The sequence below is a fragment of the Ceratocystis lukuohia genome, assembly GCF_044167205.1.
Source record: "Ceratocystis lukuohia strain C4212 chromosome Unknown Supercontig10_pilon, whole genome shotgun sequence".
Lineage (NCBI taxonomy): Eukaryota > Fungi > Ascomycota > Sordariomycetes > Microascales > Ceratocystidaceae > Ceratocystis > Ceratocystis lukuohia.
Genome location: NW_027263529.1, coordinates 62,861 through 79,951, shown reverse-complemented (window position 1 = coordinate 79,951; position 17,091 = coordinate 62,861). Strand labels below are relative to the sequence as shown.

At 44.1% G+C, this 17,091-nt stretch overlaps 2 protein-coding genes across 2 annotated transcripts; one reads left to right on the top strand and one right to left on the bottom strand.

Moving 5' to 3' along the window:
* Positions 1–7,381: 7,381 nt before the first annotated feature.
* HOO65_100014 (uncharacterized protein) lies at positions 7,382–8,926 on the bottom strand (the record flags this gene model as incomplete). Its single annotated transcript, XM_071004673.1, has 5 exons — positions 7,382–7,417; positions 7,471–7,522; positions 7,831–8,048; positions 8,162–8,241; positions 8,314–8,926. 5 exons carry the CDS (start codon positions 8,924–8,926, stop codon positions 7,382–7,384), a joined length of 999 nt encoding a protein of 332 aa, XP_070855791.1.
* A 5,498-nt stretch (positions 8,927–14,424) lies between these two features.
* HOO65_100013 (Patatin/Phospholipase A2-like protein) lies at positions 14,425–15,590 on the top strand (the record flags this gene model as incomplete). Its single annotated transcript, XM_071004690.1, has 4 exons — positions 14,425–14,485; positions 14,534–14,672; positions 14,735–14,956; positions 15,008–15,590. The coding sequence occupies 4 exons, from the start codon at positions 14,425–14,427 to the stop codon at positions 15,588–15,590; spliced, it is 1,005 nt and encodes a 334-aa protein (XP_070855790.1).
* Between the last annotated feature and the right edge of the window lie 1,501 nt (positions 15,591–17,091).

Below are 17,091 nucleotides of genomic sequence, written 5' to 3'. Positions count from 1 at the left end.
GTAAGAATACCAACACAGAGGGTTAATTCCGTCCGGTAGCCAGTCCGGTTCGTTTGATCCCTGTGATTCCCGTTATTCCGGGGTAAAGTGGCAGAAGATGAGGGGCTAGGCTGAATGAGGAAGCCAGTCAAAATGGCACAAAACCTTGGAGAACATGAAAAGGACACACACACACAGCAAACAAGCAAAGTAGATAGTTTCTTCCTCTCCTCCTCATCTGACAATAAAGTCTTGATATCGGCAAACTCAGTAGCAATTACTAGTCCCGTAACAGGTTGCAAAGCAGGCCACTACTCATGCAGAAGCTGAGGAAATATAGCTCTGTCTAGACAACCAAGTGGTAGTAGACCGCCTATGCGACCAGCGAACACAAAACAGCACATCTCAGGACGTCATTGACAACACAAAACAGATCCTGAACCTCTAGAAGAATGAGAGACCAGGGAGAGAAGTACAAGTGCTGTGGGGCCCAGGCCATGTAGGCCTGGAGGGAAACGAACTGGCAGATGAGCAAGCAAGGCTGGGGTGCCATTGAACTAACCCAGATCCCCACATGAGCCTAGCCAGAGTGTGAAGATGGAGGAGAAACCAGCTCTGTACAGAGTACGAAGAATGGTGGAAAGAGCAAGAGGGAGACTACCCAATCAATGATATTCTCTGCAGCCCTCCTTTCCATGTGTCCAACTACAAGGGCCTGGACAGGACAGAATTGGGACACATCTTGGCAGCCAGGACAGGACATGGGGATTTCGAACGACTTCTTCAAGCATAGAGGCCCACACAGGTGTATACACTGTAAACAACCAAAGGAGTGAGCACGCTGGCGGACGTGCAAGGCCCTGCCAAGACCATGGAGCCAGAGGTTCGTAGACAAGCTACTGAAAGACATGAAGGCAATGAAGTACATAGCTGGTGTCCTACACCAGAACCTCAAACACCTCCTGCAGAAATGAAAAACGCAGGGAGCACATGCACACAATGATACTGTTAAAAAAGGAAAGAAAAGGGAGGGGGGGGCGTGCAGAAGAGAAAGAGAGCGGAGGAGAAGGGGGGGAGGTTGAGAGAAGGAGATACAAAACGAGGACAGGAGCGGAAGGAGATGTCGAGGGGCGCAGAAGGTGTATTTCCCGAGAGCCTTTTCTCCTAATGACCAAGAGCCACTTCTAAAACTGCAGTAACTGCTTCACTGAACAGAGGACAAAACCAATGTACTCTGCCGGGGGCAACACTCTAGGCAGACAGCCATTAGCATCATAAACTAGATTACTATATAGGCAGGACACCACAACCCAAAAACACTAGGCAAACAATCCTAGAACCACACCCAGCAGGGGACGCCTTCGGGCAACAGCGGGCAGAAAAGCCTTCTAGCTGCTTAGTCGGACTCTAAAAAGTCATAGGAGATACTTGAAGCTGACGTACACCTGTAACCATTGATTTCCCGGAAGTAGTAGTGGAAGACGACATCAACCACGCTGCTTCCGTCCAGAACATGCCGTTGTATTGCCGTGGAAAACCAGTAGGTAGATGTTAAATAATACAAACAAACAACAAACAAAAAATACAGGATGGGCTTGACTATTAATTTGAGTCACCATGGGTGCATTGTTGTGAGAAGGTTCTTGGAGTTAATTGTCCTGCTACTTTGTCTAGACCTCGACTTCGGCTTGGCTTGGCTTGTTGTTCATCCTCATTCTCTTCAATGTTTCCCTATTGCCTATAATTGTAACTCATTCCCGGTTTCCTAGCGGAACTGATGTCGCAGTAGGTTGAATGAAGGAAATGGTGAGGCAGCTTATTAGAAGAATGCCTATGTCAAGTCAATGGTTAGATTGTAAAGGAGGGATAGTCTGGGAAGCTTGATAAAACTGAACGACCAACATGACGAAAAGGAAAGGCATTGCGAAACATGCAATGGGATCATTCGGGATACCAGAGCTTATCAGGCAACCCCTAAAGTGATTAGGGAAGAATAGTGTGGCTAGACTAAAACGACTTACTTGAAGAGAGACTGTCCTACAATTTTATAATGAAGCTGAGACTAAAAGAAAACTGAAGACAGACAAAGTTGGACAAGTTGTACAACATGTCCTAAGATGCAGTTAGGTCAGTAACCCAAGTCAGAGTTACCAGGTTTGCTGACCCTGATCCAGTTCGCCCAAACGTTAGGGTGGGTTAGTATCAGACATCAAGGGCCTTCTTCCAAGGCCCACGTGCTTGATCTAGAACATGTTAGTGATGGACATATAAACCGGCTGACATCCGCTGCTCTGTCTAGACTTAGATAGATAAAAAAACAACTTCAAGAATCACTTATTCCTTTTTCCTTTTCTTCACAGGACATTTCAGTACGTCCTCCTGATATCTACTGTTAAGTGATGTTGCTAAATTAGACAACTATTATAAACATTCAAACAATGAAGCACTTGGTGCGATGGGTTTCACCAAGTATAAGATAATCTCATTTATGACTAAATACTGTTTATTATCGAAATCGCAAAGGAAACGAAGAGAAAGTGGCTACCTGAAGAGCATGATGCAGAACATGCTTTATGCATTTCGAGCACTGGAAAGCCTGTGTGCATGTGTAGGGCAACACAAATGATGTAATCAGAGCAATGGGCCTCATGAATTAGCCAAAGATGATCTGAAATCCCAGGCCTATCACTCAGGACAGGCACCTGCGTTCGCACAAAGTGACATATCCACAGCACGTAGAAGCCCATCACTAGACTCTATACAAAAGCAGCCTGAAAATAAACGGCAACAGCCTGACAATTCTCTCGCAACAATACTGCCATCGGTGCTGGCTACACCAACAGCAGGGTCAGCAGCAGGCAGTGCAATAGCAGTGCCAGTAAGGGCGAGCAGGGAGATAACAGTCCAGGGCTGCATTTTGTTGGTTTGTTATTGGTATAAATGAAGTTGAGACTCGTGAAGGCGAGAAGATTAGAAAGAAGTGTCAAGTAGAAATGAAGTTTCAAAGGAGTATAGGTAAAGGTGAGTGTATGGAGTTAGAGAACTGATGTGGGTGTGAAGAAGTAGTGAAAAGACTGATTATCATGGAGGGAGGAAAGGTCTTATATCTATTCTTGAACTGATTCTTGAGCAAAACTTGGTCAAGTATGGAAAGTCATTGATACTTCTCAATCACAAGGATTCTACAGAGCAATGGACCACAGAGCACATAGAGGCATGTGTATAGACTTTCAAAACCATTATTTTATTAGCTATTAGCTATAATACCGTACTTGTGGAAGTATTGGATTCTATACGAGTATAGCAATGTATCCTTGGCTCAAACTTTCCTCGTAAACTGAACCTAACTATTTATTTTTAGAATTAATGGTTGTGTTCTTGGACAGTGGTCTACTCCACACTATACATTTTGCCACATTTCTGGCCTTCCCTCTATGGATTAATGGTGATATGTTCGTAACGTCTTGATAATTTCTGATATGTAGAGCTACTTGTGTAGCTCAGGTCAGCCCTAAATTCAATTCCAAGTCTAGGGCTGCGTTGGCTAGCCATTAGTAGAGCCTGTACAGCAATGATGTAGATCAGCCAAGAGCCACTCTACACAGAACTCGGGGCTAATAGGAATCAAGCCTATCCTGTTTCTTTGCCAGTGGACAAATGGGCAAGGCAATTAGTAATAGGCTTAGTACAAGTACTAGGCCAGCCACATGTTTATTGTTGGAACTGTAGTGAATGACGGTGTCGGCCCAAGCATGACTAGTTTACATAAGTCGAGTTAATATAGTTGGATATCTTTTATGTAGTAAGATGGCGGAAGATTTGTAATCAAGCCAAAGGTTTGGACTTGGGTTTTCGAGATAAAGTCCATTGGAAAGGACACAGACTCTTTTACACCATATTTCCGAAGCGAGGGGTAAGTGAATATATATGCTTAAATCCGGGGGTGCATGTCTGTGTTTAATAAAACAGTATAGAGGGAAGAAAAAGACATGCCGAAGCATCTATAAGAGGTTGGAAACAGACATCGGAACCGAGCCTTTATTGATCTAAGCTGGCTCTCTACTTTTGTTAGATTTCAGAGATGAGTGGATTCAAGAGTTCTTGCAGAACCGGATGAGGCTTCCCAAGCCCACTGGCCTATGGTGTGATTATGCTATTTTCTTCACAATGTGCGGAGCAAAGATAACCCGGTTAATGGGAAGATGACTGGTTGTGGGTAAGGGGAAAGATGAGATTCACCGGCAAGAGGCTCATGCACAGGTGAGGGCGATATCATTAATCAGTGGTGGACAGATAAGGCCAGCAGCAGTGGTGAGAGACAAACAGTGTGGAAAATGGGAGAAGGTTAGCCATAACTGAAGAACATACCAACTTGCTGCTGAAATATCTAGAGAAGAATGATAATTAGCTCCAACTACTTTAATTTCTGGTGTTGATGTTATGTGCAATCCTATCAGAAGGGCAACAGTCTTTTTCCGATTCCCATGCATGTCCATCTCACTTGACTTGCACGATGAGCAGTGCCCCTCCAGACACAACATAGCATAGAAAATAACACAGAATTTGAGAATAATGGCTATTGTTTCACCGGCCATATATTACTAAATTCAAGTTCAAGCTCAACAACCTGACATATTCTTGAGTTATGATCGCCCTTGCCCTAAGCTCCACACAGCCTAGGCCTCGCCGGCCCTGGCCTTTTCTAACCACGACCTCCATCACCTGCACATCAATGTCTTTCTGGTGAATCTCACCACTCCCCTTACCCACTGTCGTCCTCCCTGCATGCAGTAGGGTACGTGATGGGCTTTTTGTTCCCTCTATGGCGGTTGCTAAGAGCCTCATTTGTCTATCACAATATCTGAACCTCAGACTTCAACAGGGCTCTCTGACTTATCATGGATTGCTCTCATTAATGTTAGCTAAGATTGAAACAAGCCAACTGGAGACCCAAGCATACTACATGCACCCGGATTTAGTGGCGAGGGCGGAATTCCCCACCGAGCTTAAACCAACCCGGCTGAAACAACCTGACTAAATGAAATGGTGCTGAGAAATCAAGGCAATTTACTACATGGGCATCACATTTTGCTACACAGGCATCAGATTTTATGCACTCTGATTGGCTGGAAATATTTCTGTCAGTGCATTCCATGCCTCTCGGGATTCCGCCAGTGTACCTCTCTCACTGACTAATCCTATGGCTGATCCTTGCACAAAGGAATGTAGAGACCCTGCAATATGATTTCTTAGCTCTATGTTATTACTCTCAAGTACTCTGATGCCGGCCAGCACCCACTCAGGAAAACGACCTCATGACAGCCAGTTGCAACTAAGTGGTGAAAGTATTGTGCTACTTCAGCCAGCTCGAGAGAGTGAACCTGGGAGGAGGTCATGGCATCCTTGGACTGGAGTGGTGGAGGATGACTATATAGAGGCTGAGGTCGCCTGGGAGCTGGGGAATAAGCCTCTCAGAATGGGAAGAAGGGGTAGAGGAGGATAGATAAAGATACTGAAGAAGAACAAGTCTTACATCTAATAAGTGAAGAGAAAGAATACATTGTAGTTAGAGAATGAGAATCAAGCGATTAGATTTGAATGCAAAGACAGTTAAAATAAATGTTTTAAAGACAAAGGCTGTAAATTGGACCTTCCAGAAGAAGAAATTCATAGCAGCTATATATAGTGTTGCTACTTGTAAAGAATCCTCGAGATTTGGCTGGCTGTTGGTGCACAAGCGTGGGGCTTGTACCTGTAAGTTAAAGCCAATCATAGTGTGTAAAATGTGATGTCCACATGGCAATTGCCTTGAAGAATAAAGATCTCATACATTTGTCAGCATTCTTTCTGCCTTTACCTATAATAAATTGCTTGATCCTCTTAAACCAGAAAAAATGAACAGGCTAATTAACAGTAAATATTAGGAGGACGTACTGAATGTCCTGCGAAGAAGAGAAAGAAGGAGAATGAGTGATTATTGATGTTATGTTATTTCTCTCTAAGTCTAGTCCGAGGGGCGGATCTCGGCCGGTTTATATATCCATTACTACTATGTTCTGGGCCTTGGATGAAGACCCTTAATGTCTAATGCTAACCCTAACGTAAGGGCGAACTGGATCAGGATCAGAAATCTTGGTAACTGTGACTTAGGTTACTGACACTAATGCTAACGTACATGTATAGCGAGTGAAACAAAAATCTCAACCCTCTTCCTAGAAATCACAATAAAAACGCAACACACCATTTAATCAACCCGAATTATTCACTGTACTCTTCCCCAGATGCTTAAATTACTACCTAACATGCTCCTATATTATGATCAGGCTTGCCGCAGACACCACAGTGGTGAACCCCCAGTTGCACGGGCCCTCGCCGACCACCACTTGTCGGTGATTCGGTCGCTGCCTACTCATCCGCATCCGTTTGATCAATTGCTTGATTTCCTTCCCCCACTGTCATCACCCCTGTTCTCGGTAGTCGGATTCTCTTTGTCTGCTGGCGCTTACTTTGCATCTCATTCGCCTGTTCACGGTCTTTGACCATATTAGCCTGCACCTAGGATAAATGGTGGGATCACTCAGCCACCTACATTAATCGTTTGAATGACTACAATCTATTCCTGGTTTCTAGGCTGCACTACTTTTGGCTTTCCACATTTATTTGCACCTCTGATGACTATTCTACTATGAATCATGCCCATCACAAAGCTAGTCTTGTCAACATTATAGATACTATCTGATCAGATGCCATACTTTGCAATTGTGTCCACCACAAGTGTGAAGTAGGTATGGGTAGTAGCTGGGTCTTGACACTGAGCTCTCTGGTACTTATACTTCTGAAAAAGAAACATGTCTTGAGCTCTACATGTCGCCTGACGAAGTTTGAAGCCCAAGGTCGGGCTCTGCAAGCAATTGATCAGCCATTCCTCCTACACCATACAAACGAGGGGCAAACCTCGCAAATCTAGGTCAAGAATAAAGTGAATGAAGATCTATCCCTCTGGATTGGATAGAAGGTGTAGGTTGATGGGTTTTTGTTTCGCTCGCTATGCTGTTTCACTGACTATACATGCACGTCAGCTTACTTTATTTTATCCAAAGAATCGAGTACATGTAGAATATTATATGGACTTCCACAATGAAATGAGTGATGAGAAGAAGATTTCACTCATCCTAATAGTGCTCAGCACTTGGGCCAGTGAAGGGATGAGTAGAAGGTTGGCAGACCTAGAAAGGAAGAAGTTATAGAAGAGAAAGCCTCGAAGATTCTGGATAACTAGTTCAACAACCTAGGACATATAGATAGAGTATGTATGAAACTCGATACACTAAAGCAGAGAGGGAAGTTGTAGAAATTATATATATAAGACTTGTTAATCTTGTTATATGAGGGATAAGAATGGCTAGAAGAGATCAAGATAGATGCCTTCTGTAAGCATCTAGATAGGAAGGTCCTCAACCACATACTGACCCCGCTCTGAGATAGACTTACGAAGCGCCAGCTTCGGAAGTCTGTCACAGAGTTTGCTTCCTTCTTCATCAAGCTTTGAGAATTATAAGAATCGACATGCATTTTTAGGATAGCTATTCATACGAGACTCACGTATCTATATGCATCAACGTGAGTGATTATAGCGCTTGTTTACTGTGATCAATAGCTGCAGGGTTACAACTGCCGTATCATAGACGCAGGCGTAACACCCACACTTGGTGTTACGGACACAAGGCACAATGCTGTTGAACGTATGGAATCTTTATTGATCGATGGGATGTAAAAGGAGTCTAACTAGAAGGTTGTGATGGTTTAATCGATTTCTTGTCTAATGATGCTATGGTTATATCATCCACGTACAGCAAAACCACCATTTTCCATTCCGCATGGTATAATAAACACGGCTCTGTGACCATGTTTTCGAACCCAATAGATCTAAGGAACTTGGTGCAATCTTCAGTCCATTGGTACGCTGCCTGCTTCAGCCCGTATAGGCATCGATCCAGTTTCGCGACCATCCCATTGGGGCACTTGACATTCGCAAGCAGCTTGATGTAAACCTCCTCCTTGATCTTTGACTGGGAAAACGCATTGCATGCGTCTATCTGATGGCACTCCATGCCATATTGGCATACTGCAGATATAAAACTTTGGATAAATTGAGCTTCTTATTCCCAACTCGAACATCTACCAAACCAATCTTGGATGCCCCAATGCGACTCCTATCCGCCAACCTAACTGTCGCCTGTGTTTCCTTGGCGTTTTTCAACACTGTTAGCTCTTTCGTCATATGACACGAGCACCCGGAATAAATTATCCAGTTATGGCGTTTAGAGCACTTACCACATTGGTTCTCCTTGACGGCCATCTTTGCTTTCTGTTGGGAATCGTTTTTCTTCTTGGCCCAACAATCCACTGCCTTATGTCCTTTCTTGTTGCAGTTGAAACACTTCAATCCGGACTTGCCGCGTGGGTTCGTTTTCTCTTCGGTCTTCTTCAAGGCCGATACTGGCTGCAACAGTTTCAAGGCTTTCTCGGCTGTCAGTCCATCGCGATGACACTGCTTCGCCACATCCCTATACTCTTTCGGGAGTCCTATCAGAAAAAATTTGAACATCGATTTTTCGTTAATCTCCTCCTTGGTGTAGTACAGTGCAAACTTTGCCTTGTAGTAGTACCAGTTCTGAAGCATGTTCAGATCCTTTCTCAAAGTTGTCCGTAGGTATTTTCCCATATCCTCGAACTCCGCATCAACGGCATCCGGAGCACAAATCGTCTCCAACACTTTATAGGCCTCTCGGACTGTACCCTGACTGCCTATCACTTGAAACGATTCACTCGGGCTAAGGCGAAGTATGCGCGTAGCCAGCTCCTCGTCTTTCTTTTGGTTCCTTCCAGAACCTCCGTTGCTTCTCTCCACACCTTCCATGGGATTTTCGTCCAGCAAGTAGTGCATTTCCTGATTCTGCAAGCTGAAGCACAAAACTTGCTCCCCACTTCTTCCAATTGTTGTTCTCGAGCTTGATCGCTATTGTCGTGTATTTTCCGCTCGGTTCGTTCCGCTGGATCTGAAGTGTAGTGGAAATGATTTAAAGATAACACAATATAAGATAATAAGCAACTTTCATTTGCTTTCTAACGGTCATTGTTCTCCGAAGGTAATTCGATATAGGCTCATAGCCTGTTAAATGGGTCCTTGTGTTTTATGTCGTAAATATACGAAAAGCTTGTTTACCCCTCTTTTCATTTATACGTTAGGGTTACAGATGAGAACCTCGTCTCATCTATTTAACCGAACCTTCTCCGGGGCAGTCGTGGAAGTTTTCCCAGCAGGTTCACCGAGCACCGCATGGCCAAGTCGCAGTACTGGTCAAAAGTCAAGTCATCAGTCGCCACCAGTGACATGAGGGTGCGCAAGTTCGGGTTCATGACGCTCGACAGTTGGGCGATCTTCGCACCATCGGGCCAGGACAGTCCTCCAATGTGTGCGAGGTGACCTTCGAACACTAGAAAGAATTCTCGGAAAGGGGTGTTGCCTTGGGGGATCCGCAACAGAGCCAGGTGGTGTTCCCGGTCCAAGGGGCCTCCGGGTTCTGAGAGGCTTGGGAGGGGAGAGGGGCTTGTGGGGCCGGGGCACCTGTCGGTAAAGGTGTATCAATCGTCGCAGGGGATGGCCCATTAAATTGGGACTGGCTTGAGTAAAATGCAGACTCTTGGGTGCCATCGTGGCAAAGGTCCATGTTGTTATCCATGGTATCGGTGGCACAAAGAGGTAAAAAATAAAAATAAAAGTTATGGAATCGTGTAATGAGAGAGAGTTTCTTTTGGAATTGTTGCTGGTGGTTACTTATGGTCACCCACAAAGAATACCTTGACGCGTTTTATTCCAAAAGAAACTGAGGAGAAAAGGAAAAAGAAGAAAAGGTCTAAAGGCTAGAGTATTCCTCCTTTTGAGTATTGCGAGGACATCTCCATTTCGTGTGGTCCTCTCCTGTGCCCTTGCCTTCCTCTCCTATAGGCGCTCAGCCTATAACAGCTGAGAGAGGCAATGGTAGCAATGGTGTTGTACTTCGTAGTTGCCGTTGAAGAGTGAAAAAAGGTATTGATATGGAAAAAAGTAAAGTTATACGATACGAATCGAAGTAAAGATGGAATGATAACCAGTATGAATAAGCACAGAGTGTGCGATTTGAAATGAAGGATGAGTAAATGGAGAGAAAAGAGTGGTAAAAGTATGCAAAGGGGAGAGAAAATGAATGTACTCTGTCGAAACCGGGGTCTGTGTTGATGTTTGCCTTTTTGAGCTGACTCACCACAACAGCCTAGCTTGCCATCGCCTACATTGCTAAGATCGATATTTCTTGCGTTTGTTCTGGGAAACGCAGGCCCATAACCTGTAGAATAGATCTTAATGTTTGAATCAGTTGATTTATTAAAGGTATTGCTTCTACACTACGTCCTTGGACTTCATTCCTTTTATATAGTGCTCATGAGGGTTCATGAGGTGTCAACCCTTCTAGATCTTCAGCCACAAAGTGGGGTATGTATTGGACGCCACTAAACATGCATGATGCGCCACGCAACAGTTTCTGTGAGTTAACCTAGGTCAGGGCTACTAGGATTACTGACCCTGATCCAGTTCGCCCGAACATTAGGGTTAGCAGCAACAGACATTAGGGTCTTCTTCCAAGGTCCATCTCTTAGTACATCTAGCTCATCGACCATTGGTGTTATTTGCTTGATGGCCTTGTATTTTGCATCGATCTAATCAAACTTGCAGTCCAGTCTTCCTAGTTTCATCTCTCTTAACTTTAGCCATACTTCTTATCGTAGTTAAACATTGATGGTGTAGTCTAGTGTTTATTTGCTTATTGCTCTGGGCATGGTTCACAGTGGAATAGACATCACAGGTATAAATAATTGTGGAAAGACAAAATTAGTGTAGCCTAGAAACTGGGAATAGATTGCAGTCATTCAAATGATCAACGTAGATGGCTGAATGATCCCGCTATTTATCATAGGTGTAGGCTAATATCACCTCACTACCTGGTCAAAGACCTTGAACAGGCGAATGAGATGTAAAGCAAGTGCTAGCGGACAAAAAGAAGCCGACTATAGAGAAGAGGGGTAATGACGGTAGAGGAAGAAAATCAAGTAATTGATCAAATGGATGTGGATGTGTAGGCAGTGACCTGAGAAGTGGTGGTCGACAAGGGCTAGTGTGACTAGAGGTTCAGCATTGTGGTGTCCGTAGCAAGCCTGGCCATAGTCCAGGAGCATGTTTGGTAATAATTCAGGCATCCGGGGAAGAGTACAGTGAATAATTTGGGTTGATTAAATGGTTTGTTTGTTGTCGTTTTATTATGATTTCTAGGAAGAAGGTTGGGACTTTTGTTTCACTCACTGTACATGTAGAACAAGTAAAACCTCTCTATGAAGAAGGGTTGTGATGGTTCATACTATAACTCAATTTGTCAACTAATCATATCAGGGAATCCTCTGGCCAACTTCAAACCAGCTACTTGCTGCCTGGCTAGGAATAAGGCACTGGCACTGAACATCAGCTCTCTATGGAACAGCAGGCATATCTGCTTCTGAACCTTTTACAGGTCTGCCACACTTCTGTGTATTAACCCAGTTGTGTTCTTGATGATACTGTTGTACTATACAGTTGTAGGAACATCCAATATATGAACGGGTATCATACACTAACCTATCATTCATTGGTGACTTGATGAATGGGGGTGGTTCAGTGTGGTGGTGGTGGTAAGGTCTATTGATGCAGTTGTGCCTGGTCTTGGACAAGGCCTGGAATTGCTTGAATAGCATGGAAGATGCACTTTCTCTCCCTCAATCTAATGCCAGTATGTTTCACTCTTAGGCGACATTGTATTTCCATGACAACAGATGCATCTTGGCATTCGTTACATACAACTGGATAACTAGCTAGATGAATAAAGGGGCTAATGTCTGGCTGCGTGTCTATTGCTGAGAACATGATCAGGAGCTGGCCTGTATAAACTTCAGTAGTGCTTGATGTCATGCTTCCTTGATCTATATCCAGGATATCTTCACCTGAATTGAAGCTCTGTTGGTGACTTGGACTGTCACTCTACAGGCTAAGGCAGTCCCTCGCTTCCACTGTCTGTCAGCCTAGTACAGACTGTCTTGGCTGGTGTGGTATCTGCTAGGACAGGCCCAGGTTCCAGTGGGTGCTTCTGTGCTAGAATAGTAGATGAAAGAGGTACAGTAGAGTCAGATGCCTGTCGAGAGCTCATCATACTATTGTCGTCCTTTTTGTCTAAATGTAGGACTTGTCATTGAGAATATCCGGCCAGCATAGGAGCCAAGACCCTGGAGCTGAGTATGAATAGTAGAGTTGTAGCGTTGGATGGCCAAAAGTTCAAGTGTCTGACAACCTTGGCCACTACTCAGCTGCATTGGCAGTATAATCAGTCAGAGAAGGTCATCATATGACTTGAGATACCGGTCTACTGCTATAACATTCCATCAGCTTCTATTAGAACTAGAAGGGTCTACCTTGAGTAAGCTATCTATAGGTGATAGACAGGCCATAGCGCTTAGTTTCGATTGTTTAGATGCTTTGTTGTGTATTTATGCCATGTTCTGTCTTGAGTGTTGATTCTTTTGGTATCCATACTTGTTTGGTGCGCATGGTGATCGTGTACGTTGGTACTTTGTAGTATAAATTAGAAACTAGATTCACTCTGGTGATTTCTAGGCGAGTAAAAAGGATCGACTTGATGGAGGGACACTGATTGAAAGCTCGGTTATAAAAATAACTCATGTTGGCAGGGGTTAAATAAGCTGGGCGTTTCGCACAAGATCAGAGGCGGTAGCAGCTCCAAAATACTACCACACAATGTGACAAACGAGCGCTCTATCACACTTAATTAGCTATACTCGTAGATCTCCAGCGGCTATTCACCTCTGGCAAGCACTCATCATCTGCGGCTAAATGGCTATATTGAAGAATCTTATAGGCAGAATCTCGCTAGAGTCTGTCAGTTTGATGATGTCCTAGAATACAGTACTTGAACAACTAAGGCCTCACAAACCATGCTGTCAGCACCTAGCGCTAGGAAGACTTGAGTCAAGTTTGAGCTTAGCAGTGAGGCTTTCGCGCCATGTCTACCACGCCCCCTGGGTTGAAAAACTTCCCTGGAAAATTGTCGAATGAAAACCCCTGCGGTGATTTCGCTTATGATGAATTTATATTGAGTCCATATACAGTTTGTAGGACTAAATATAGGTTAGTCGTGCGAAATAGGACCGTCCGCCTGAGATCTCATGCTTATACTTCATAGAAGATCTTGAGAGCTTGCCAAAACCAGTATGATTTTGTATCTTGCCTTATGAGTGTTTCATGATTATAGCCTGTTGTTATCTAAACTTGGCAAAATACCACAGTTACTGTTCTTTAAGGTGTAGCTCTTGCCAATTGCTGGTATACCTTGCAGCTTATGATGTTTACTGATATCAATAGAAGCGCTTAACTGCTTGGCTCGTATTGTTGTATCCCGGCCTTTCTCATACACCAACATTTCTGGCCTATATGTCTACTTCGATTGTGATGTGCAAGGGTCTCGATATCTCTTGGATCATCATGTCATTTTCACATTCCTGTCTACTCGAGTGTGAATGTGTGCTTTCACATACTAGATGGAGGCTTGACCGCCAGGGATATTTGCCAGTGCTTCTACCCCTGCTACACTGCCCTGTACAAGATAAAGATGCCTTCCGACGCAGGCCGGCCTGTTCTGCCTACCAATCAATCTGGCGATAGTTTCCGTAAAAGTGTCGATAAAGCCGTCCGCCTGTCATCCATATGATAGTGTGTAATTACACCTAAAAATGTATGCTGACACACAAGTGCAAGTCCTTGGACATCCAAGATATAAATAACCCTCAGATCAGTCAATACCGCCTAGTATCGTCTAAAGGTCTACATAAAACTCATCGCTTCCGCCCCAGATCCCGCGAGTATCTCATCTGGTACAAGCCTCAATGGCCCGATCTATGCGCGATACGCCCTTCTTATCATCTAGTCTAACCAACATGATCTAACGTCCAGCGCTTAGTCCGTAGGCCTCTTTCCACCATCTGATTAGTATGTGCACATATTCAAGGTGCTTTCTAAGCCAAGAGATACACTCGAAAAGACTAAATCCTAGCGCCTCCAGCCTCAAGGCATTTCACTCCCACGCATTCGCAGGCTTCACATTTGGCCAGATCTCCAGATATTTATACCCGGATGTCTGGCCTGTTTCTTCTGTTTTCTTTTGACCAAAAATCATTTCTTTCACTTGCATAACCAAACTCTTAGATCTTCTCAGCTAATCGAATCACAAATCTCACAACCTCCTACCTACCCCCCATATCGCACTTGTTTTAGTCTTTCTCCTATCCTTTATTTTACCTTTTTACTTCGCAATGGTACACAACGCCACGGACTTTGCTGGAAACCTCCAGCCGGCAAGAATCCTCTCCATTGGTAAGATGTTTCGACCTTGGCCTACTGTCCTGATACTAACTTTGATAGATGGCGGCGGTGTCCGTGGATTGTCGAGCCTTTTGATCCTTGAGAGAATGATGGAGGGCATCCAACATTCCAAGAATCTGGCAATAACTCCAAAGCCATGTGATGAGTTTGACCTCATTGGTGGTACCAGCACTGGGGGGTAATATTAACGCCATATCTGCATGTTTGATGACCCTTACTAACAGTCTTTCTTTTCCATAGCGTCATTGCCATCATGCTCGGCCGAATGGGAATGTCTGTTGATCAATGCATTCGAGCTTACACGAAATTTGCTAAGATGGCTTTCCATCGCAAAGTGTCGATCCGGAGCTCGGCATCTGCCTTCTCAGCTACCAAGTTTGAGAATGCTATCAAAATAGCAATCAAAGAGAACTGCAAAAACTCCGAAGACCTGCTTTTTTACGACCCATCATGCACCAAGACGTAAGCTCTACACATGCCTAGTGAAGGCTTGAATCTAACATTATTATCCAGGGCCATCCTAGCTGTAACTAAAGACAACGTCGATACATTCCCGACTCTCTTCAAGACATATGGCAAAAATGACGACAACATCTCTGACTGCAAGGCATGGGAAGTCGCTCGAGCTACAACAGCAGCAGTCAGCTTCTTCAAGTCAGTCAAGATTGGCCGAGATGAAGTCGAATACATCGATGCTGCCTTTGGGCACAACAATCCCTGTGAGACCCTCATCAACGAAGCTATAAAGGAATTCCCAGGCCGGGAGCTAGTAATTCTTAGCATTGGCACAGGTATTGGCGACATTATCGAAATCAATGAGGCGAAGCCTGTTGTCAATGCACTACAGGATATGGCAACAAGCTCTAAGCATGCTGCCTTGCGACTAAAAAGCACTTACTCTGGCTATGGCGGATACCATCGTTTTAATGTCGAAGATGGCCTCAAAGATATCACCCTTTGGGACTGGGAAAAAACGAGCAAAATCTCGTCACACACCAAGAACTACCTGCGAGAAAATGAAGAAGCTGTCAATAGGTTCATCGAGGCTATGGCCTGGGGCTCTGTTCCACGACATCTATCAGAGCTAGATGGCTAGGCAGGTCTTTTTCCTAGAGTAGCTTTTTATCTTAGCTTTCCTTTTTTTTTTGCTTTCAGCCATTCTTTTATAGTAAGCTCAAGGTTTTATTACATACAGAGGTTTTTCTCTCTGCCAGAGTGTTGTGTTAGGGGAGACGCCCATCATGCAGCAAATACAGCGATAGTATTGAGGACAAACAGTGTAGCCAAAGATGCAGATTACAGTGCAAAATATCAAGCTGTGTCTTTTTTAGAAGTAATAACTTACTAGTTGGCTACGGGACTGGCATTTCGATAGCAAAATAATCTTCCAGGTAGCTCAATTACACTGAATGATTCATAGTTTGGCAGCCAGATAGATACCTATATCATGCTATGTCACAAGGCTAGACTTGGAGTCGCTTTCTGTGTAATCTTGAACAAAGACAAATAAGCAAGTAACTTGAATTAGAACTAACAGTTGTAATTTGGAGGAGGGAGTTGACGAAGAAACTCAATGGGCATCCTCCTATATCCTCCTACTAGGTGACGTTGCCGTGCTGTTTATAGGCCTCTCTTCCTGTTGGGTCCTCACGTCTTGCTCCTGTGCTCCGTTGGGATTCAGCGGCCTCCTATATACTTTGAATACATGAAATACATCGCATACAGCTGTATGCCTTCATTGCACTTGCTATTGCTTATTGTGCCCATTTACTTCGCCTCTATCAAATGTGTACATCTTTATTTGGTCGTATTTTCTCTAAAAGGAGTGGACGCTAAAGGGAACCCAGTCTTGGAAAAATGGGTTCTTCAAAAAAGGGACAATGTGACATTTAATGTGAGATGGTGTACGTGTGGCTATTGTGAAAAAGTACATTCAGATACAGGCACTGAAGCCCTGGATAGTGTCTCCCTCAGAATGACTCTAGCTCTGACAGCATTACACGATCTGATATATCATCACATAGACATCAAGTCAGCATTTCTCAACACAGATCTGGACAGATCAAAGTACATAAGACTGCCCATGCACATGGGATTTACCACAAATAGCGTCCTCAAGCTGCGGGTTTATATCGTCTGAGGTTTACCTTTAAGTGCTGGTAGGAGATGCTAAACAAATGCCTCACAGACATCGGCTACACTCTATTGATGAACGGCACTGTGATATTCTGCAATGGCTAAAAGCAGATCGCAGCCTATGTTGATGCTTGTACTGTCCAAAGAGGCTAGTGATACCCTTGATATGGTTTTTAGTTTGTCTCACACACTTCAAGTTCAGGGCCTTGGTCTAGTGTCTTCATTTCTCAGGATTAAGGTTGAGGCTCACCACAACAGAAGGTTACACAAGCCCCACAGAATGCACACAAGACATGCCTACTATGCTATGATAACAATCCTTTGGCTTATTTGTGCAACTTGGATAATTTCTTCCCTTTCCTTTTTAATGTTAAATCACTGATTATCTCTGAACCTGCTTGTATGACCAACCTACAATTCTACCTGGGACAAAGGGGCAGTGTGTTGCGTGGAGCACTACA